The sequence below is a fragment of the Euleptes europaea genome, chromosome 9 (genome assembly GCF_029931775.1).
Source record: "Euleptes europaea isolate rEulEur1 chromosome 9, rEulEur1.hap1, whole genome shotgun sequence".
NCBI lineage: Eukaryota > Metazoa > Chordata > Lepidosauria > Squamata > Sphaerodactylidae > Euleptes > Euleptes europaea.
The window spans coordinates 70,664,654-70,686,976 of NC_079320.1; the positions used below are offsets into that span (position 1 = coordinate 70,664,654).

The window sequence follows — 22,323 nt, forward strand, 5'->3', positions numbered from 1 at the left end:
CCATGGGGAGACATCACATCCCGACATTTACTAGGCACACTATGTTTACAGGTCGGTTTGCCATTACCTTCCCCAGTTGCCTACACTTTACCCCCAGCAAGCTGGGTACTCATTTTACCAAACTCGGAAGGACGGAAGGCTGAGTCAACCTTGAGCCGGCTACCTGAAACCAACTTCCGTCGGGATCGAGCTCAGGTCATGAGCAGAGCTTTTGACTGTAGTACAGCAGCTTACCACTCTGTGCCACGGGGCTCCTTGTCTCAAAAAAGCACCTCTGAAATCCAACTCATTGTAACTAGTTACTTTCATTTCTTTTGGTGCTATATACTACAGAGGATAAGGTAACAACAACGTTGTCAGGTGGATACCACAAACTAAGTTTCGGAAGAGAGGGAGAACCACAGCATAGGCTACAACATTATCTCCAACAGTTCCACGATTGTTCCGGTTCCCCTCCCTGATACCAAAGGAAAGAGCAGACAGAGCCAGAGAAAGGCTACTGACCTGCAATATATCAACGGGGACTTGAGGAAAACCTGCAATCTTGAAGGGGGGCACAGGAAGGCTCCCAAACCTCTAACAAATGTCAAGAAATAGCAGCTGAACAGGAACCGATGTGCAAACTGATCAAAAATTGAAACTGGACAGCAAATATATATATACTGTATTTTCAGAAACTGACGTTTCAATAACTTAAATTATCTAGTCCCCAGAATTCAATTTCTACTACAGATTCACGTGTAGAACAGATGGCAAAAGCAGCTGTCCTGGGAAACCAGTTCAATAAAAGCCGTTGTTCTTCTGAAGAACAGTTGGCTCTAAAAAATCGGGAAGCTCAGATGAAGCCGTGTCTCAAAAGCCTGGCCGGCTCAGATGGCTGCCCCAACCCCCTCAACGAAGCTGATTCCGGAAGGGACATCTCTCCAAAGGAGACTTCTGCCAAGCTTACAATATCTCCAGGTCTACATGCCGCACCTCTGGATTGCGCAGCTGAAACAAAAGAAGGTATGTTTTTAATAGAAATGTGACAGCAGCTGAAAACTGGAGTGTGGATCATGTTGATTTTGATCATGGGCAAGTCACTGGTGCTCTAACCAGCCTACTTCACAGGGCTGTTGAGAAGGAGATAACCTCAAGTATACTATCCTAAACTCCTCAGTTTAGTTACTGGCCCTTTATACACATGCCAAATAATGCACTTTCAATCCACTTTCAATGCACTTTCCAGCGGAATTTTACTGTGTGAAATGGCAAAATCCACTTGGAAACAATCATTAAAGTGTTGTCTAAGGCTTTCACGGTCAGAGTTCATCAGTTCTTGTAGGTTATCCGGGCTGTGTGGCCGTGGTCTTGGTATTTTCTTTCCTGACGTTTCGCCAGCAGCTGTGGCCGGCATCTTCAGAGGAGTAACACTGAAGGACAGCGTCTCTCAGTGTCAAAGTGTGTTGGAAGAGTAATATATATAGTCAGAAGGGGGTTAAAGTGCATTGAAAGTGGATTAAAGTGCATTGAAAGTGGACTGAAAGTGCATTATTCAGCATGTGTGAAAACGCCCATCGTTAAATAAAGAACATATGTGAAAGAAAGCATTTGTCTACACTGTTTATTCCACCATTCCTTCAATACAAGGCACTGTATATGGGGGCTCTCCATTTACCCTCAACCCCTGAGAAACAGGTCCACAGTCACCCAGGAAAGTTCATGGCTGAGCCAGGATTTAACCCAGATCTCCTACTCTCTCCCTCTCACCAAACTAGATCTCATAGCCTCACCAATACCAGCATTTATTATGTTGGGTGACTGAAGAGAAGATCCATCCCTGGACATCAGCCAATTAAGAGGCTCTTCCCAAGCCCTGCTCTCTGGACCCCGGCTTCCAGAGATCAGGCCAGTGGCAACCAGCTTCTTCAGTGAGGGTGCCCTCCCTTATGAGCTCCTCTGCTCCCCCTCTCTTTTGTTTAGGCACCAAGCCAAAATGGTTCCTTTTTACCCACGCTTTAAACTGACAGGCTCCATCTTCTAAAGCCATTTTGATGGTCTGCTTCTAACTTGATTGTTAGACAGATGTGGTGGAAAGTGCCGTTAAGTCGCAGCCAACTTATGGCAACCCCTTAGGAGGTTTTCAAGGCAAGAGACTAACAGAGGTGGTTTGCCATCGCCTCCCTCTGCGTCACAACCTTGGACCTCCTTGGCAGTCTCCCATCCAAATACTAACCAGGGCCGACCCTGCTTAGCTTCCGAGATCTGACCATTACATAGTGACCATCAGGGCACATTTAACCTCGTCAACATGTATATGCAGTGAAGAAAAAATGAAAGGTACTGTTTCTAGGGTCAGATCTTGGTTTCCAAGATACAAAAGAGAGCGAATGGAAAGGGTGGGGGTGGCCATTAAGGAAGGCTGTCCCACTTTTAGAGGCTTCGTGAACCACATTTGGTCCCGACCCACAGGTTGGGAAAAACAGCTCTAAATAAATAACCCCTTAACCAAGACATATACAGCTGCTACTTTTATGGAGCTCTTGCGCAGTTCCCTTTTCATCTAGCAGGCTTGATGCAGGGGGGGAAAACTTGAGAATTATGCTCCAAAACTATACAGCAAACCAAAGCAAGGACAATAATGCAAGTTCTTGGGGGCCACCATCAGCCTGTCTTAGCCAGTTCTGTACTGGAGCCCCCCAATTATTACAAAAAGGAGAAAATATTTCTAATATCAATACTGTGTGGCAGGCTATTTTCTTTCTTATTTTTTATTTTAAACCAGCCCCCTCTTACCTTTAGCTCCTTCTCAAGCCGGTCGACTTCAGCTCCTAGTGTGTCAATAACATTTTCACCGTGTTTAAGCATGAAAACCTCCAACTCCTCAAGAGTCTTCACCTGCTGAATTTCCTGCCATGAAATTAAGCGTAAGAGGGTCAGAGCGAGACATCGAACACAAACAAGTCAATCTCCCCCCCCCTTTTTTTGTAAAATGCAGAGAGATCTTCACATGACAGGGAATGACCTGCCTAGGAGATCAGCAAACAGAAGGCGTTTTGTTTTGTTCACTACTTCAACCCACTTATCACGACTATCCCCAGATGAGTTAAGAAACAGAAAACAAGTAGGACGATCCGTTTGATATCTGTCATGGACAGGACACATACAAGAACAGTCACATTATAAACTGATTGTATTCAGGGCTCAGTGTTCCAGGGATTCTGCACAAGGGCAGGAAAACCACAATATCTTGAGAATCCAAGCTTTTTTATGTGTTACGTCAATGTCATGTTTGTTTTTGTTATTGTTATTTGTAATCATAAAATAACAATTTTGAAACACAGAATCCAAGCTTTAATTTTTAAGCAAAATGAAGGCATGCTTCTAGTTCTTATGGATGAGAAGAGAAGTCTTCGAGTCCACAAGCAACAACTGGTGTGATCTCTACAGCCAGACGTGAAGCCCGTAGGCTTTCCAGCAAAAAAAAAAAAAAGGTGGCTGCATCTCTCATTGTCTTTTCCTGGACTACACGAAAGAGAACAAATTATGAAAACTTCCAGTGTAAAATTGGAAGGTTATATTTTCATTACTTAGAATCTAGTTTTAAAATATGCTTTACTTTTTAAAAAGCAACCATTAAAGGTCGGTAAGGCTTTTTTTTACTAAATACTTTTTAAAAAAACTTTGGTAACACAAAGATAGCATTGGCAGAACTGCACAAGAACAAGCGCAAACCTGTCAAAGCTGAGTATGTTTTAAGTCTGGTTGGATCAAGCACTGTTCTGAAAACCAGCCGAGTTTAACATTGCCTCGATTGTACCTTAGGATGTCCAAAGCTGTCAGCTGAACATACAAAAGCTGCCCTACGCTCACTTTGTACCCGTTTATTCACTTCATTTATACCCCACTTTTCTCACCGACAATGATCCTGTGAGGTGGGTTAGACCTTTCTGGTCTGAAAATACCTACTGGGAAGAGTACTGCAGCCTTGAACAGAACAACGAACGCCACAGAACCACACAAAACTGCCAGTTTAGAGAACATACGGATCAGAGGCTGCAGAGGACAAAATTGTTCCAAAAACACTACACGATATTTATAGGCAATGAAGCAGCAGCTTCAAACAAACAGGAGTTTTCCTGCAACTGTAGTTTTGAGCGGTCATCAGTTTTATGCTGTATGTTTTAAATCAGAACATGTTTAATTGTGGTTTGCAAGCTGGCTTCAGCCATAAGGAAAGGTGGGATAGGAATAGTTTAATAAATAAAATTTACAATATACAAAGAAGCAGCTGCAGTTCCCATGTAGTAGAGGTGTATAGAGCCAGTGTGGTGTAGTGGTTAAGAGTGACAGACTCTAATCTGGTGAACTGGATTTGTTTCCCCACTCCTCCACATGAAGCCTGCTGGGTGACCCTGAGCCAGTTGCATTTCTCTCAGAACTCTCTCAGCCCCGTCTACCTCACAAGGTGCCTGTTGTGGGGAGAGGAAGAGAAGGTGATTGTAAGCCTATTTGAGACTCCTTAAGGTAAAGAAAAGTGGGGTATAAAAACCAACTCTAACTAGATACACCAAGAATAACTTCACTTTTTAAAATAAGTGAACAAAGAAACCAGCTCTGAGAGAATCATCTCATGGAGAAGGTTCCCAATTGATTCTACCACCACAGTGAACACATAAAGCTGCCTTATACCAAGGCAGACCATTGGTCTATCAAGGTCAGCGCTGTCTGCTCTGTCTGGCAATGGCTCTCTTGGGCAGAGGTCTTTCATATCACTTGGGCCCCGATTCTTTTTGTTTTTGTACACTGGATCTAGTGGGGATTAAGCCAGGGACCTTCTGCATATAAAGCAGATACTTACAGACCCTCCCCAGTGGACGAGACAAAAACGAGCAGGAAGGTGAGACCCCCTCTCCCTTCGGCACAGCAGCCCAAACTGCATCGCTATGGAGAGGCAGTTTCCCACCCCAAAGAGCTAGCTCTAGATGTTTCTGAAATATAGCTCTGCACAGGCGCAAAGACCATCCGTGCGATGCACAGAGACCACAGTCGTGCTCACAAGTTCCAGTGAATACATGTACAATCCATGTACAGTATACATTTGATTTTCCTTTATGCGAGCGTTGAGTGTCTCTCATGTTACGTTCAATGTGTGTACAGATGAATGGGAGATTCACATTCCACATTTATCTGGGGCCCGGCCCCCAGCTTCATTTGTAAAGTGAACGCACGCTGGCTCTTTCTTACAATCCGATGCATGTGCGTAGATGAAGGACGTATGTGTGTTCACTGTAATGTGTGAACAAGGTACATGAATAAGCAAATACATGTTATCCAGATAGACCACTGGAGGGAGGGGGAAGAGCCCAGAGAGTTCTCCTACGCTAACGCGAGAAACTATCCAGTGACACTGATCTGTTACATTTCTAAATCACCATCCTCATCAAAAACTCAAGTTGTCAGGTCTTAGACAATGACGGAAGACTGAGTCAATGGTTGTGAAGAGCACTGCTTGTTGCCTTGAGGAGCTGACAGACATTTTCTGAACCTCTCAGTTCATACGATAAGCAGGATCAGATGGTAAAGCCTGTCTTGAACTACAACTTCAGGCTAAGATGCTCCCACATGCAATAACTCACAGAAAGCCAGGAGGAGGCCAGGCTGTGTCCTTCTTCCCTGACATGGTAGTTTTCTACATGAAGAAAATTCTGTTGGGAGAGGGTAGTCAAGCATACCATTTCCCGCCCACACCCAGCCCCTCCCCAGCTTGAAACTGGACAGTCGGAGAAATATCCCCCCCCCCCCCCATGATTCCCTCAATGGCAGCTGCTTGTGAATATTCTGTGGGGCCAGTCTTTATTCTCCAGGACTCAGAACATTTGCAAACATTTGAAAATATTGCATCAGGTCAGCTCGAACCAACAGGAGCCTCCTCATTATCATCAATCCCCAACCCCCAAAACATTTTTTCTCAGAATTCATCACAGTACATGTAGAATACTGCTGCAGACGTCACTCAAGTTTTGTACAGCTACAGCCCATGAACACGAGAGGAAGTACGAATTTATGTGCAAAATGAAAAGCATCTAACACTAAAACAGATCTGTTTTCAGCAAACTTGAGAAAGGGGGTGGGGACACAATTCAAAAATCAACAACGCATCTCAAAAACATACTTGTAGTAGCTGCTCAATGTCTTGTTTCTCCAAGTAAGACCGAGTCACAACCCGTCCGTCAAAGTCTACTTCTGCCTTGAATCTCACTTGGCTCATTCCCATATCTGTGGCTTTAACATCATGAATCGCTCTGAGGGAAATATTTTGTGCAGTGGGACAAAGCGAGACAAAGAAGGCGTTAGGGTGTTTCAGACTGAGACTGGAGTGGCCACCCGACAAAAACTTTAATTTAACGATAACGCTTTCCCTACATTCCCTTCATTACTTCCCCACCCCCACCCCAGACACATCTTTCACTGGTATAGTCCTCTAATTAGCTGGACACGCACCCTCAATGTCTGCAACCCCGACCCTCACCTCACTGCAGGGTCGCATTCCAGTAACTCCGTCAGCCTCTGCAGCTGGTCGGGCTGAATGGATCGCCCCAGCAGCGCTTCCGTGTTGGTATAGATGAGGAATGCCGACACGGCTCCCAATAATGTTCCCACACCAAGCGAGCCCAGGCTGTCGTAGTATGGGTTGCCTGAAGGATGTACAGTAGAAGTAAAAAAGGCAACCCTTTGCGCATTTCCTCTATACAGAGATGATCGCCTAAACGTTACCCATCTTGTACTGATTTATGTACCCTTTCTGCTAAGTACCCAAGTTAGCAGATATGAAAAACCACCACCTCTGCTACAAGCAATGTTTCTGGGCTGTTTTAAGGCATGGAGAAATTCCTGGATTCCAAAAAACAAAAAAATGAGATTTCGATGAAGGTCCTTGTATTGGATGGAAGCCCTGACCTGGATAGCCCAGGCTATCCCAATCTTGTCAGATCTCAGAAGCTAAGCAGGGTCGGCCCTGATTAGTGCCTTGTGAACCCCAAGGCAGTCTTAAAGGGACATTTCCCCATAATACTGGTGCTGAGACATGAAGAGGTAAAAGCAGCTTGATTTGGCCTAACCATCTACACCAGAAAACTATGACATTATGAGGAAATTTGGCATTGTCCCCCCCACTCCCCTTCAATTCCCTGTAAGGCAAACAAGCGAATTTCTTCTATGTTCCACCATCATGCTGCCAGAGTTCCAGGACACTACACATTGTACATGTTTCTGGGAGGTCTCCCCCACTCTTTGGTGGGGAAGGTGGTGGGACCCTTTGTGCTTCTTTAGTGATTGGCATGAGCCACCCATTTCACTATTATTGGAGACAAGCCAATGAGTAGTGGGGAAAGGGAAGATAATATGGAAGTTTACACCTCCAGGATTCTAATGGCTTCTATGGGCAAAGAATAGGCCAACATTCCAACTCCCTAATGTATTTATTTTAAAAAATATTTATACTCCCACCTTTTCTATTGGCTCAAAATATTTATACTCCCACCTTTCCTATTGGCTCTGGTGACTGCTTTTCTTTTCACCTCTCAACACTCTAAGCCTCCTAAAGCATGCTCAATCCTCCTCAGGCTGGTTTTTGTTTCTTTGGGTGGGGGAGGAGTCTCTTCCCTTTCAGTTATTTTTTAAAGTCACTTTCTTTTGTATATCTGAGTGGTCTTCAACATATGTAGAAATCCCTCTCTTTTCTATGGGCAGTGGCTCAGTGGTAGAGCATCTGCTTGGCATGCAGAAGGTCCCAGGTTCAATCCCCGGCTTCTCCAGTTAAAGGGACTACGCAAGTAGGTGATGTGAAAGACCTCTGCCTGAGACCCTGGAGAGCCGCTGCCGGTCGGAGCAAACAGGACAGACTTTGATGGACCAATGGTCTGATTCAGTATAAGGCAGCTTAATGTGTTCAGAAACATTCCATTAGGCTTAACCACAGCAATGTCCATTTGGTATAGATGCTTACCTGTTAAGGATGTCAGACCCATGCAGGTAGCAGCTAACATCACACCCAGAACCGCCGCAGTATCTTCTAGCAACACGACATTCGTACTGGGGTCACGAACCTGAATGACTGAATGATTAATAACTAATTATGCTGGTGCATGATTCCCTTGCTCTGAAGTAACCACGTCTTTCTCTAGTCATATAAAAAGCCAGTCCATTTAACAGAAACAAAAACCTGCTGCTGTCTTTACTACGCAATGGCTAGGATCCTATGGAAAAGATCCATGTGTATGGGCGGAGGGGTTGCCAATTTCACTCTTCAATCCTTCCTGCCACAGGGGGTGGGGGGAAGCACATGCAAAGAAGTAAGACTTCCATGCACAAATCTTTTGGGCATGGTGTAGCCTGATAAGTACTTCTACATATTGTGTTTTATAAAGGAGTACGATGGCTGCTTCTTCTGGTCACCGGAGTTAAGGGGTATTTACAACAAAGAGTGACTGTTACAAACAAGCTGGGGACTGAGACGAATTGGACAGGGGTGAACAAATGGTCATGTTCCTTCCTTTATCCAAATCCACCCCCTTCCACAATGCAACAACACTTTTAGGTCAAGAGAACGGCCTAGATTGGGTATGTCAATCTATTCATCCCCTTCCGTTTTCTTCTTCCCTCTTTAACCAATGCACAGCTCTCAAAATCCCATGATCCCTGGGGTTCAATGAGCATGTTCAGTCTTCATCAGGCAGCTGGGGGCAGATCTTTCCATTTACAGAGTAACGTTTTCCCACAAACCTGGGGAGTGCCCCAGGAACACAGAAACCCCCGTCTCCGAGTGGCCCCTTTTTCTCTGTCCTTCTGATTGGCGCTCGACCACTAATTACTATTCAAGGGGATGAGATTGGGAAGCACAGGGAAACCAAGAGGCTTTCCTTCCAAAGAATTAAACTGCATCCATTCAAAATGAGATAAAGCAAGTACAGGCAAAATGAGCGACTCATCCCATGCTAAAGATACATACCATATTGATAGAAGGACAGCCCTTTGGCCCGGGCGCTTCTTCTGATTTCATTGATTGCCACAAGAAGAGTAGCTAAAAAAAGAAGAAAATGAAATGAAAGAAGAACAAAAATGACAGCTGGTAAAGCAGGAAATTCATTCTGGTACCCTTCCTAGCCTTAAAGTTTATTGCGAGCATCAAGGGATCACTTAGAAATGCCATAGCTCGAGGCAAAAAACCAGGCCCCAATCCCCTGCCCACTTATTCAAGAAGGTTTCCTGTGAATTTTACCAAGAACACTCCAGACTAAAAACGGGTTACAGATCCCATCTTCAGTTCAAGCAAAAGCCAGTCACCCAGATCCAAAAGCAACTCTGGCTGGTGCGAAAAATAGAGCACCTTCGACATTCGGAGGTTTTTGGCCATTGGTTGCTTTTCATGCTCTAGTGTGTTTGGCTATTTTCTGCCCTGGAAAAAAGCATGGCATTCTCCCCCCAGGAAACAATGGAGGATGGCTGGGGGCACCTTGTTCAGGGGCCCACAGAATTGGACCTCTTGGTCTAATTCACTTGAAACTTGGCTGTTATTTAGTGAACAGGCACCATAGGTTCTGCTGCAATTGTGGTGCTATTACCTTAAAAAACAGCCCCTCCAGCACCCCAGAAAGATTCCCCATAGGGAATAATGGAGCTGAATAAAGTTGGAATCCCGGGGGGGGGGAAGAGAGGGAGAGGGAGGGGAAGAGGGAGGGGGAGGCAGGGGACGAGGGAGAGGGAGGGAGAGGGAGGGAGAGGGAGGGAGAGGGAGGGAGAGGGAGGGAGAGGGAGGGAGAGGGAGGGAGAGGGAGGGAGAGGGAGGGAGAGGGAGGGAGAGAGGGGGAGAGGGGGAGAGGGGGGGAGAGGGGGGAGAGAGAGGGGGGAGGGAGGGGGGAGGGAGGGGGGAGGGAGGGGGGAGGGAGGGGGGAGGGAGGGAGGGAGGGAGGGAGAGATCCAAATACCAAACTGGTATCCGGAACCTGAATAACTGGGAATACCAATTTTTTTAACTCCCTGATATCAGGTTCTGGAAAATATCAATTTTTTCTTGCACCCCCCTACCACCAATGGCTTTTGAAACCACTTCACTGCAAAGGCCATTTGCTGAGGCAAATGGGGGGGGGATGGGGAGCGGCTGCTTGAGAAACCAACCTCTCAGTTTCCTCAATCGCATAGAACTAGGTGAGAGGATGTGATCTCTTTTCTTTGACCAGCATCCCCCCTCAATTTCAAAACCCGTGCAGCATATGCGTGGTTGGGGGAGAATATTGAAGACACTTGCCTGAAGACCCCATGAGCTACACAACTAATTGGAAGGATCCTGGCCGACATCTTTACGGCATACCCCAATTTACTAAGATGCAAGTATTCACACAAATCAATGACTCTTTCTTTAGCAAAATATTTGCTTTAAAAATTTATATCCTGCCTTATTTCCTTGGACTCGAGGTGGCTAATGCAGCAACAAGTTGCGAAGACACTAAACGTTAAGAGTCCCTTGCAAAATTTAAAAAATACAAACAAGAAACATACAGAGACAAATCTGCCAAAATGGTTCACCCTCCACCTAAAGCCCTCCGAAACAGAACTGCTGTCCACACTTTCCTAAATGCAGCCATCAAAGGTGCCCTCTGAATTCATTCTTGTAGGCCTTTCCTAAGGGCTGCACCTACCACAGGGACAACCTGTGACTTAACTGTTGCAGTTCAAACAACCCTAAGAGAGTGCCACCACAAACAGAAGGCTGTCTGAGGAACTCAGCCGGTGCACAGGAGGAGACTGTGAGATGCTGTTTAAGAAGTAGGATGGTCCCAGGCAGTGAAGGGCTTTAAAGGTAAGAAACGGCACTCTGAATTGGTCCCAGAATCAAATAAGTACACATGAACACATAAGCTGCCTTATACTGAATCAGACCCTTGGTCCATCAAAGTCAGTATTGTCTACTCTGACCGGCAGCGGCTCTCCAGGGTCTCAGACAGAGGTCTTTCACATCACCTACCTGCCTAGTTCCTTTAACTGGAGACGCCAGGGATTGAACCTGGGACCTTCTGCATGCCAAGCAGATGTTCTACCACTGAGCCACAGCCCCTCCCCAAACCAGTGCATTTGACGTAGCACAGGAGTGATATACTCCAAGCAGCCAAAAAAAACCTTAAAACGTGTATTACAACTTCTTAACGAGGTAACTGTTCTGCCACAATGCAATCCAGCAAGAGCAGTGTTGGAGCAGCTAACACTGAAGAGCTTTGTTCAAAGCTGAGCACGCATCAACTTGATGAGCCAGTGGAAGGGAGACCTCTGGAGCCCCAGGCAAGCGGCTCTGGACTTTCTAAAGGGACGAGGTGGATGCAAGGATAACAAACAAACAAACAGCAAAGCAATGATCGTTAGCATACCTCCTTCAGAGACCAGTGACCCTGCTAATATACAATAAGCCTAAAAAACAGGGGGAAAGAGAATTAAGTTATATGTACATGCAATAGAAAGTCTTGTAAATTATACAGGACGTAAATACCTATGAGCGGGATCCAATGGCTCCCTTCCATTAACTAAAGAACCTTCCATCGGGGGACAAGCCCTTCCCCACTTAGCAGCAGGGAAACCTGGAATATAAACCCTACAGCCGCATCACAAAAAAACTGAGATTACACAGAGATTTGCTGGCACCAATCGGGAACGCAGCTTGTTGGCTTTGCTCGCCCAGTTCCCCTTGTCACTCCCACTTCTTCTTGCATACAGTGCCTGCACCAACTTGGTGCGACACCCAACAAAAACTGGACCCCTCCCCCAAGTTGTTTAGAATTCCGGGGGGCGACACACTCCCGTTTGTCAAGGTGCTTGTTCTCAAGACATCATGGTAAACTGAAGCCTAGTCAAACAAGGAGGTAATCAATCAGGCTAACCTCTGACAGGAGGGAGGAATGGGAGGAGCATTACAAAGCACAGCAAACAAGTTGTGTTCACTGTGTATCAACAAGCCTCTACTTAAAATTTCTCATGATGTCTGAACATAGCCATTATCTCAGACTGGAGGTATGCGATCCAAAAACTATTACATTGTGTTAACTGGGGATAGCCCACTTCTGCATTTACCCAACCTTGGAGCCTTGCTTACACATAGAATGCATTCAGTCATGCAGCAGAGGCCCTTGTGCTAACACCTCAAAAGGTTTCAACAGGCATCATGGTGCCCATGGGCCATATATACACAGAAGAAACGCCATGGAAGCTCCTGCCCAGGTGGCTAGGCTGACTCATCTACCACCTGAATTTTGCACCTGAGACATGAAGGATCACAGTTTAAAGCACTGTGGGCTGGATTGCACAGATCTGCTGTACTAACGGTGCTTTCCTCCAGAACCAGGAGACTTCTGATGATCATAGAGTTGGAAGGGGCCATACAGGCCATCTAGTCCAACTCCCTACTCAATGCAGGATCAGCCTAGAATGGTGGTTCTCAAACATTTTGAGTCATAGAGCACTTTTTAGAAGAGAAATTCATCATGGAGCACTAATTTTCACCTAGCACCTATATACTAAACAGAATGACAGTAGTATTTTTCTTCCCAGTCTCTTCATGGAGCAGTTTGGGAACCTCTGGCCTACAGCATCCCTGACAAGTGTTTGTCCTGCCTCTGCTTGAGCGAGGAGGAGCTCACCACCTACCTAGGCAGCCGATTCCACTGCTGAACTACTCTTTCTGTAAAAAAAGTTTCCTAATATCCAGCTGGTACCTTTCTCCCCATAATTTAAACTCATTATTGCGAGTCCTATCCTTTGCTGCCAACAGGAACATCTCCCTGCCCTTACAGGCTCTTACATTAGCAAAAGGCTTCTTGCTCCAAAGGAAGGTGTTCCCATCAATAGGACAGAACTGCCGGATCCAACCCCATCACATTAACCGCTCGACACAGCTCAACTTACCCAAAGAAGCGATTCCATGGGCTGAGGATGCAGCAAGCCTATCACCCCGTGATACCATGAAAGTCCTGCACCCATCATGAAAATGCCGACGCCACTGATCAGGGACGCAATGTAGCGCATGTTTGTGAAGCCATATCTGGATGGGGAAGGCCAGGGAGGGGGGGAAAGGACTTCAGTAAACTTGGCAAAGATTTGATGAAACAGAAGCACTGAAAACTCCCTCCCTGGCCTTGCTTGGAAATCAGTTGGGTATTTTAAATGCAGCTGTGAACTGATCTCAAGAGAGACTTCATATATCTGGGCTGCAACATCTCAGGTCTTTTTCTAATCCCACTCTGAGCTCAACCCATTTGCACTTCCTCTACTGTGAACCAGAGCTCCAGATGAGCTTTGTAAAGTCCCTGAATACGTCTAACAATGTTTTGCTGCTTAAGCCAAAAACAACCCAATTTCAGCCGTAATGCTGCTTCCCAAAAACAAAACCTTCTGTTAGCGGAAATCCAATTTCTGTCCTTTTAATGAAATGTTTTTAAAAGCAGGCTGTCTATCAGATGTTACCTTTGGGCACCTTTAGAATGCCCCTGAGAGCTGCGGGCTGTGTCGGGTTAACCCTTGCAAGCCTATCTGGGTTGACTGAAAAGGCCCAAACTAGTGGGTTTGTCACTGTCTTTTTTTTAAATAAATTTTTAATTAAATTTTTAATGAAACATACAAAAAAGAAAACATAAAATACAAACAAAACAACCAAACAGAAATACAAAGAGCACTAATTATCTAATAACTAAAAGATACAGTCTCTTAATATATATCTCCATAGTGCCCTGAGTCCCAACCCCCACCTCAGTGCCCATCACCATTGGACTTCCGTTGGGGTGTTATGACACTACATAAAAAAAAAATTCTCAACTTATAGTTAATTAAGAATCACATAATACTACAATTCGTTAAGTACAGTTTCAAAATCCGTTTTTGCCGATTTATCCCAATATGCGGCGGCCTTTGACCATATAGATTTAAAATCCTCCATATCTTTATCATGTAGAAAAGCTGTAAGTTTGGCCATACTGTCTCTTTTTTAAAAACTTTTTTCTGATAAAACACATACAACACACATACATCATACGCTCCTCACACACAATCAATACTCCATGTCTACAACAAGAACCTCACCCAGTAGAGCGGAACTAATACATTCTATATCATCTGATACTAATCTTTAAATCTACGCAAACATCTAAATATTTAGCTGAGCAAAACTATAAACATTTATTCTCTAACCTTCATATCTGTGTATTATTCATCTTATTTAAGATTACATTATGTTAGAATATTAATACCCATTACTGAGCCTGACAGTCAATTTATCTATACTATAATTGAAACCAAATATTTCTTATTATGAAACCTGATATCTAATATCTATATCTATGCATAACATCTAATATAATTGGCATTATCTCTCGTGGTAGTTAAAATATATATCTATATATATATGTGTATATATATATATATTTTTTGGTTTGTCATTGTATCTTGTATGAGCAATAGTAGTGTGTTGTGGTATAAAATCAGAAGCTTTCAGAAGCTAGGAAATAGAGGCCAAGGCTGTGATCAGTTTGACAAAGGCAGTAACGGCCTCAGAAGCTAACACTAAATGGGAGAAAAAAGTCCTTACGGATGACTTGGATCTGGAGTCCTCACAGACTGACTGATTCCAAGCGCTAGCAAAGCCTGTATATGAAAAGAGAAAAGATTAGAATTTCTGCCTCTCCCAGCACATTTGGAGAAGTTTAAATTGCTTGACAGTAAAATACTGAAGTAGGCCAAGTCTGTCAATTTTAGTGCGGGGGTGGGGGTTGGGGGAGGTAGAATAGCTGAAAGAGAGAAGATGAACCTCAAGAGCCCTTTTTTGAATTTGCCGAACATATCTTCATGGAAGTATTTTGCTTAAACATTATAAGCACAAACGTTTCCCACCCCCTGTCTTTAAGACCCAGGAAACAGTATGAGTCCTGTTGAGCCTTAGAGGAGAGCAGCTACATGACATGTCTTTAGTCTACAAGGCCTCGCTAACAAAGAAGTGCACAGAGCACCATGCAAAATGTTAAATCCCCCTTTTTGCCTTTTTAAAAAAATGCAGCATGTATGTGCAACCTCATCAAAATATCCTAACGATCACAAAGATCACAATAGTAACACTGCACATGCACCCTTGAACAACAAGCTATTCAAACTCATAGCCACAGTGTCAATGCTACATAAGAGTGCCCCTGAACTATCAATTTTACAGTGTGAACCATCAATCACGGCTGGCCCCACCCACCATATCACATCACTCACTGCTGGGGTCAATTATCTAAAACTGTTAAATAAAAGAAAATACTGTAAGAGTGTTTTAAGCATGTTTGTATTTTAAGTAAAAAAGTAACAAATAATATCATTAATTGGCTCTGCCTGTGTTGTCTATAAAGTTTTATCTCTGGTGCCTGGCATTAAATTTTATGGTACATACGGCCCGGCCCAGCCCAACCAAGTGACATTTGTCATATCTGGCCCTCGTAACAAATGAGTTTGACACCCCTACCCTTGCGTCTCCTTCTAAGGAGCTCGAGACCCATCTTTTGTGGTGCAACTCAGCAGAATGTTTTCCAGCAACCCGCACCTTTAAGTGGTCACCCTACATCCCTGATCCTGCCACCAAAGAAGGTGTGAACACAGTCTGGGCACAAGCAGCTTTTGCTCCTACAATTGGGCAGTTAGTGCCAGCAACACCAACTGCTCACAGAAGATGAAAGCCGGAAGCTCCTCAGACCCATTAAGCAAAAACGTTTTATCACCATAGTAGATAATTTTGGAGCATGGGCCCATTTCTTTAGAAAAGTGAAACACTCTGGAAAGAACACTGCAATGTGCCCATTGCAGCCAGCTGGAGATGTTCTACTCCATGGAATTACAAAAAGTATGTCCTTTTAGGACTCCAGAAGCAATCCCTCCCTGAAAGCCTGTGACCTGTGGATGGTGAAAGAAGAAGAGTTGGTTTTTATATGCCGACTTTCTCTACCACTTAAGGGAGAATCAAACCGGCTTACAATCCCCTTCCCTTCCCCTCCCCTCCCCTCATCAGACACCCTGTGAGGTAGATGGGGCTGAGAGAGCTCTAAGAGAGCTGTGACTAGCCCAAAGTCAGCTGGCTTCGTGCGTAGGAGTGGGGAAACCAACCCGGTTCACCAGATTAGCGTTCGCCGCTCATGTGGAGGAGTGGGGAGTCAAACCGGGTTCTCCAGATTGGAGTCCACCACTCCAAGCCACTGCTCTTAACCGCTACACCACGCTGGTGTAGTGCCCAAGTGGATTGTGAAATACTCCAAAAGGTTCCCTCTAAACATGGAGAACAGGCAGCAAAATGGCAAGTATGTTTGCTTGAGGAAAGTTAATACTAAAATCTATGAAACAAAAGCTTGCATGCATAAACACCTGTGCCCTACTGAGACTTACTGGCAAGTATCCCTGCATGTTTACAGACAAAAACCACTTCACACCCCATGGTGTTTTCTACTGAGACAAACTTACTTGATGCACAAGCATGAACCAGCCTCGGAAGCAAACATCCATTATGCAAACAGTGCAATCCTATGTGGTCACCCCGGTCTCAAGCCCACTGATTTCAAAAGGGTTTAGACTGCCAGGAGTAACTTTACCCAGTACGGTGCCACAAACTGCTTAACGCAGGAAGGCAGGACCTGAAAGAGAAGGTACTCACTTGATTGCACGTGTCTGCCAAAGAGTGAATGGCTTCGGAGAACATGCTCGCCGAGCCTGTGTAAACCCAAGCGAGAAGCTTGAAAAAAAAATTCAAGCCGTTTCTGGAAGGGAAGAACACAAAGGAGTGAGTGAGCAACACAAAATGCAAGCACTAGCTTCTCCAAGGGTTTAAAAAATGAGGAGAGGGGAAAGATAGAAACACAGACAATGCTACATCAACGCTGAGCCAATGGTTAAACTACACGCAGGGGTCTCAAAACTGTGGCTCCAGAGCCGCATGTGGCTCTTTGGCCCGTTGAGTGCGGCTCTCTGAACTTGGTTTGGAGCCCCTGCTCTTGCGCCCACTCGCGCCGGAAGCCAGGCTGCGGAGCCGGTGTGCCTGAGAGGGCGAGCGGGCGCTCTGTCTTTCCCCCCACTGTGGAGAATGGCCGGGTCCCCCTTTCCCTTGCCCTCAACGGTTGGGAGGCTAAAGCTTCCCCTCCCCTCTAGCCACGCGATTGCTGGGCGGGCGGCTCGGCGGTTCCTGGCCCTCCCCGCCTATCAGCTGTTGGGCAGGGCGGGCTTCCTTTGGTAGACCTGGCCTCCGGCTGAGTCCCATTGGGAGGCCATGTCTACCCACTGGCTTTCTTGGCAATAGACCTGGACTCCGAGGAGGGGAAAAAGTCCCCCTTCAGAGGCCACGTCTACCAATTGGCTTCTATGGGCCTCCAGAGGCCAGGTCTACTGCCAAGAAAGCCAATGGGTAGACCTGGCCTCCCAATGGGACTCAGCTGGAGGCCAAGTCTACCAATAGGCTTTTATGGCGGTAGACCAGGCCTCCAGACAAGGACTCAGGACGGGGAGGGGGAAATGACAGGGACTTACACTTTAATTTTTATCAATAAATATGATCACTATTAAGTATGATATCAAGTTTTATTCAGTGTATCTATAGTTTAATTAAGACTTAAAACTTTAATTAAAGTTTATTAAGTTAATAAACAGTGTACCTACCTATATAGTTTGAGTTTAAGAAATTTGGCTCTCAAAAGAAATCTCAATCGTTGTACTGTTGATATTTGGCTCTTCTGACTAATGAGTTTGCCGACCCCTGAACTACAGCTAGGACACAGAAGCAGGGTCGTGGGCTCCCAATAGCCTCCCTGTACAAATCCTCCCCACGGCTTGCTGTCTACTTGTGATAATGTCGCATCTACTGCTGAGCACAGACGATGTTAACCCGATTCCCGCATTATCTAGGTATGCAAATTCACTTTGGGCCCCAGGTTTCAAACTCCGAATAACAGGGGAAACCTGATTAGCTCCAGTGCAGACATTAATGCTACCCGACGGTTAAAGCAATCCATGGAAAGGAGGGGGGGGATTCTCCGGATCTCCTAAGCATTACATCGGCCTTGGGCCACAGCGCCTACATTTGCAACCATAAATTAGTAACTGAGTGGGCATCGTGAATTGCATCTGCATAGGGCAGGCAACTAGCAAAAATACTAGAAGTGTCGTCTCAAATAATAAAATTCAAAACAAGGTCACAGAGAGCTACTATCACTCTAGTGCTTCAATAATTTAGAGAAAACAAAGGGAATTTTTTAAATGTGCCTTCAGCCTTATTTTCATTCTCAGATCAATTTCTACACTACCAATGTGGCGCTGCCAGGGTGCACCTAGCACCCACTTGCTTCTTCCCCAAAGGAAGAGCTAATCCTGGCTTTCCCCCTCTTCACTGGAGAAACAGGTGGTTCAGAAGACACCTTTACGCCTGCAGGGAGCACCATTTGGAATCAGCCACCTCCATCAGGTAAAGTTGTAATTATAAGTTGAAGGACCAAATATTATATTAGGAAAAATGTATTTGTTTTATAGTGGATAATGGCTATATACAGCTATAGGCAGGGATAAACATATTTAGGTTATGACCTGGAAGTTAATATAAAGGAAAGTCTATGTTATTATATTTAGATTTTCTATTATAAGATAGAATATATATGGAACTTAAATATCAAATTATATGTTTACCCTGAGAAAATAGGTCTTGGTATATTGTAGTACTAAGTAATTTTCTTTTTCTTAATTTGTATAAAGTCTTCTGATGTTTTGTAGGTGTTGAATTCTGATGTATTTTATGTTTTGTAGCTTATTAAAATGATTATAAACTCTTTAAAAAAGATATCTGGCCTGCAACCTTCTAACATTTTGGGGAAATACCCACCATTTTGTGACTGGCCCCACCTCACTCATGGCAGAGATTTAGTGACTGGCCCCACCTCACTCGTGCCAGTCATTCTGTGACTGGCCCCAACTCACTCGTGCCTGCCATTTTGTGACTGGCCCCACCTCACTCGTGCCTGCCATTCTGTGACTGGCCCCACCTCACTCGTGCCTGCCATTCTGTGACTGGCCCCACCTCACTCGTGCCTGCCATTCTGTGACTGGCCCCACCTCACTCGTGCCTGCCATTCTGTGACTGGCCCCACCTCACTCGTGCCTGCCATTTTGTGACTGGCCCCACCTCACTCGTGCCTGCCATTCTGTGACTGGCCCCACCTCACTCGTGCCTGCCATTCTGTGATTGGCCCCACCTCACTCGTGCCTGCCATTCTGTGACTGGCCCCACCTCACTCGTGCCTGCCATTCTGTGACTGGCCCCACCTCACTCGTGCCAGCCATTCTGTGACTGGCCCCACCTCACTCGTGCCAGCCATTCTGTGACTGGCCCCACCTCACTCGTGCCAGCCATTCTGTGACTGGCCCCACCTCACTCGTGCCAGCCATTCTGTGACTGGCCCCACCTCACTCGTGCCTGCCATTCTGTGACTGGCCCCACCTCACTCGTGCCTGCCATTCTGTGACTGGCCCCACCTCACTCGTGCCTGCCATTTTGTGACTGGCCCCACCTCACTCGTGCCTGCCATTCTGTGACTGGCCCCACCTCACTCGTGCCTGCCATTCTGTGACTGGCCCCACCTCACTCGTGCCTGCCATTCTGTGACTGGCCCCACCTCACTCGTGCCTGCCATTCTGTGACTGGCCCCACCTCACTCGTGCCTGCCATTCTGTGACTGGCCCCACCTCACTCGTGCCTGCCATTCTGTGACTGGCCCCACCTCACTCGTGCCTGCCATTCTGTGACTGGCCCCACCTCACTCGTGCCAGCTATTCTGTGACTGGCCCCACCTCACTCGTGCCAGCCATTCTGTGACTGGCCCCACCTCACTCGTGCCAGTCATTCTGTGACTGGCCCCAACTCACTCGTGCCTGCCATTTTGTGACTGGCCCCACCTCACTCGTGCCTGCCATTCTGTGACTGGCCCCACCTCACTCGTGCCTGCCATTCTGTGACTGGCCCCACCTCACTCGTGCCTGCCATTCTGTGACTGGCCCCACCTCACTCGTGCCTGCCATTCTGTGACTGGCCCCACCTCACTCGTGCCTGCCATTTTGTGACTGGCCCCACCTCACTCGTGCCTGCCATTCTGTGACTGGCCCCACCTCACTCGTGCCTGCCATTCTGTGACTGGCCCCACCTCACTCGTGCCTGCCATTCTGTGACTGGCCCCACCTCACTCGTGCCTGCCATTCTGTGACTGGCCCCACCTCACTCGTGCCTGCCATTCTGTGACTGGCCCCACCTCACTCGTGCCAGCTATTCTGTGACTGGCCCCACCTCACTCGTGCCAGCCATTCTGTGACTGGCCCCACCTCACTCGTGCCAGCCATTCTGTGACTGGCCCCACCTCACTCGTGCCAGCCATTCTGTGACTGGCCCCACCTCACTCGTGCCTGCCATTCTGTGACTGGCCCCACCTCACTCGTGCCTGCCATTCTGTGACTGGCCCCACCTCACTCGTGCCTGCCATTCTGTGACTGGCCCCACCTCACTCGTGCCTGCCATTCTGTGACTGGCCCCACCTCACTCGTGCCTGCCATTCTGTGACTGGCCCCACCTCACTCGTGCCTGCCATTCTGTGACTGGCCCCACCTCACTCGTGCCTGCCATTCTGTGACTGGCCCCACCTCACTCGTGCCTGCCATTCTGTGACTGGCCCCACCTCACTCGTGCCTGCCATTCTGTGACTGGCCCCACCTCACTCGTGCCTGCCATTCTGTGACTGGCCCCACCTCACTCGTGCCTGCCATTCTGTGACTGGCCCCACCTCACTCGTGCCTGCCATTCTGTGACTGGCCCCACCTCACTCGTGCCTGCCATTCTGTGACTGGCCCCACCTCACTCGTGCCTGCCATTCTGTGACTGGCCCCACCTCACTCGTGCCTGCCATTCTGTGACTGGCCCCACCTCACTCGTGCCTGCCATTCTGTGACTGGCCCCACCTCACTCGTGCCTGCCATTCTGTGACTGGCCCCACCTCACTCGTGCCTGCCATTCTGTGACTGGCCCCACCTCACTCGTGCCTGCCATTTTGTGACTGGCCCCACCTCACTCGTGCCTGCCATTCTGTGACTGGCCCCACCTCACTCGTGCCTGCCATTCTGTGACTGGCCCCACCTCACTCGTGCCTGCCATTCTGTGACTGGCCCCACCTCACTCGTGCCTGCCATTCTGTGACTGGCCCCACCTCACTCGTGCCTGCCATTTTGTGACTGGCCCCACCTCACTCGTGCCTGCCATTTTGTGACTGGCCCCACCTCACTCGTGCCTGCCATTCTGTGACTGGCCCCACCTCACTCGTGCCTGCCATTCTGTGACTGGCCCCACCTCACTCGTGCCTGCCATTTTGTGACTGGCCCCACCTCACTCGTGCCTGCCATTTTGTGACTGGCCCCACCTCACTCGTGCCTGCCATTTTGTGACTGGCCCCACCTCACTCGTGCCTGCCATTCTGTGACTGGCTCCACCTCACTCGTGCCTGCCATTCTGTGACTGGCCCCACCTCACTCGTGCCTGCCATTTTGTGACTGGCCCCACCTCACTCGTGCCTGCCATTCTGTAACTGCCCCCACCTCACTCGTGCCTGCCATTCTGTGACTGGCCCCACCTCACTCGTGCCTGCCATTTTGTGACTGGCCCCACCTCACTCGTGCCTGCCATTCTGTGACTGGCCCCACCTCACTCGTGCCTGCCATTCTGTGACTGGCCCCACCTCACTCGTGCCTGCCATTCTGTGACTGGCCCCACCTCACTCGTGCCTGCCATTTTGTGACTGGCCCCACCTCACTCGTGCCTGCCATTCTGTGACTGGCCCCACCTCACTCGTGCCTGCCATTCTGTGACTGGCCCCACCTCACTCGTGCCAGCCATTCTGTGACTGGCCCCACCTCACTCGTGCCAGCCATTCTGTGACTGGCCCCACCTCACTCGTGCCAGCCATTCTGTGACTGGCCCCACCTCACTCGTGCCAGCCATTCTGTGACTGGCCCCACCTCACTCGTGCCTGCCATTCTGTGACTGGCCCCACCTCACTCGTGCCTGCCATTCTGTAACTGGCCCCACCTCACTCGTGCCTGCCATTTTGTGACTGGCCCCACCTCACTCGTGCCTGCCATTCTGTGACTGGCTCCACCTCACTCGTGCCTGCCATTCTGTGACTGGCCCCACCTCACTCGTGCCTGCCATTTTGTGACTGGCCCCACCTCACTCGTGCCTGCCATTCTGTAACTGCCCCCACCTCACTCGTGCCT

General features: G+C 47.4%; 1 protein-coding gene across 1 annotated transcript in view; it reads right to left on the bottom strand.

The window, feature by feature from the left end:
• Nucleotides 1–923: 923 nt before the first annotated feature.
• Nucleotides 924–22,323, bottom strand: part of SLC30A9 (solute carrier family 30 member 9) — a 40,054-nt gene continuing 18,654 nt past the window's right edge. The window contains exons 9-18 of the mRNA XM_056855093.1: nucleotides 16,688–16,790; nucleotides 14,603–14,658; nucleotides 12,928–13,063; nucleotides 11,400–11,439; nucleotides 8,990–9,061; nucleotides 7,988–8,095; nucleotides 6,512–6,677; nucleotides 6,155–6,284; nucleotides 2,776–2,889; nucleotides 924–990 (exon numbers count right to left, since the gene is read on the bottom strand). Of these exons, the coding sequence (XP_056711071.1) occupies nucleotides 946–990; nucleotides 2,776–2,889; nucleotides 6,155–6,284; nucleotides 6,512–6,677; nucleotides 7,988–8,095; nucleotides 8,990–9,061; nucleotides 11,400–11,439; nucleotides 12,928–13,063; nucleotides 14,603–14,658; nucleotides 16,688–16,790 (970 nt within the window). The 3' untranslated portion in view covers nucleotides 924–945. The remainder of the gene's footprint in view (nucleotides 991–2,775; nucleotides 2,890–6,154; nucleotides 6,285–6,511; nucleotides 6,678–7,987; nucleotides 8,096–8,989; nucleotides 9,062–11,399; nucleotides 11,440–12,927; nucleotides 13,064–14,602; nucleotides 14,659–16,687; nucleotides 16,791–22,323) is intronic.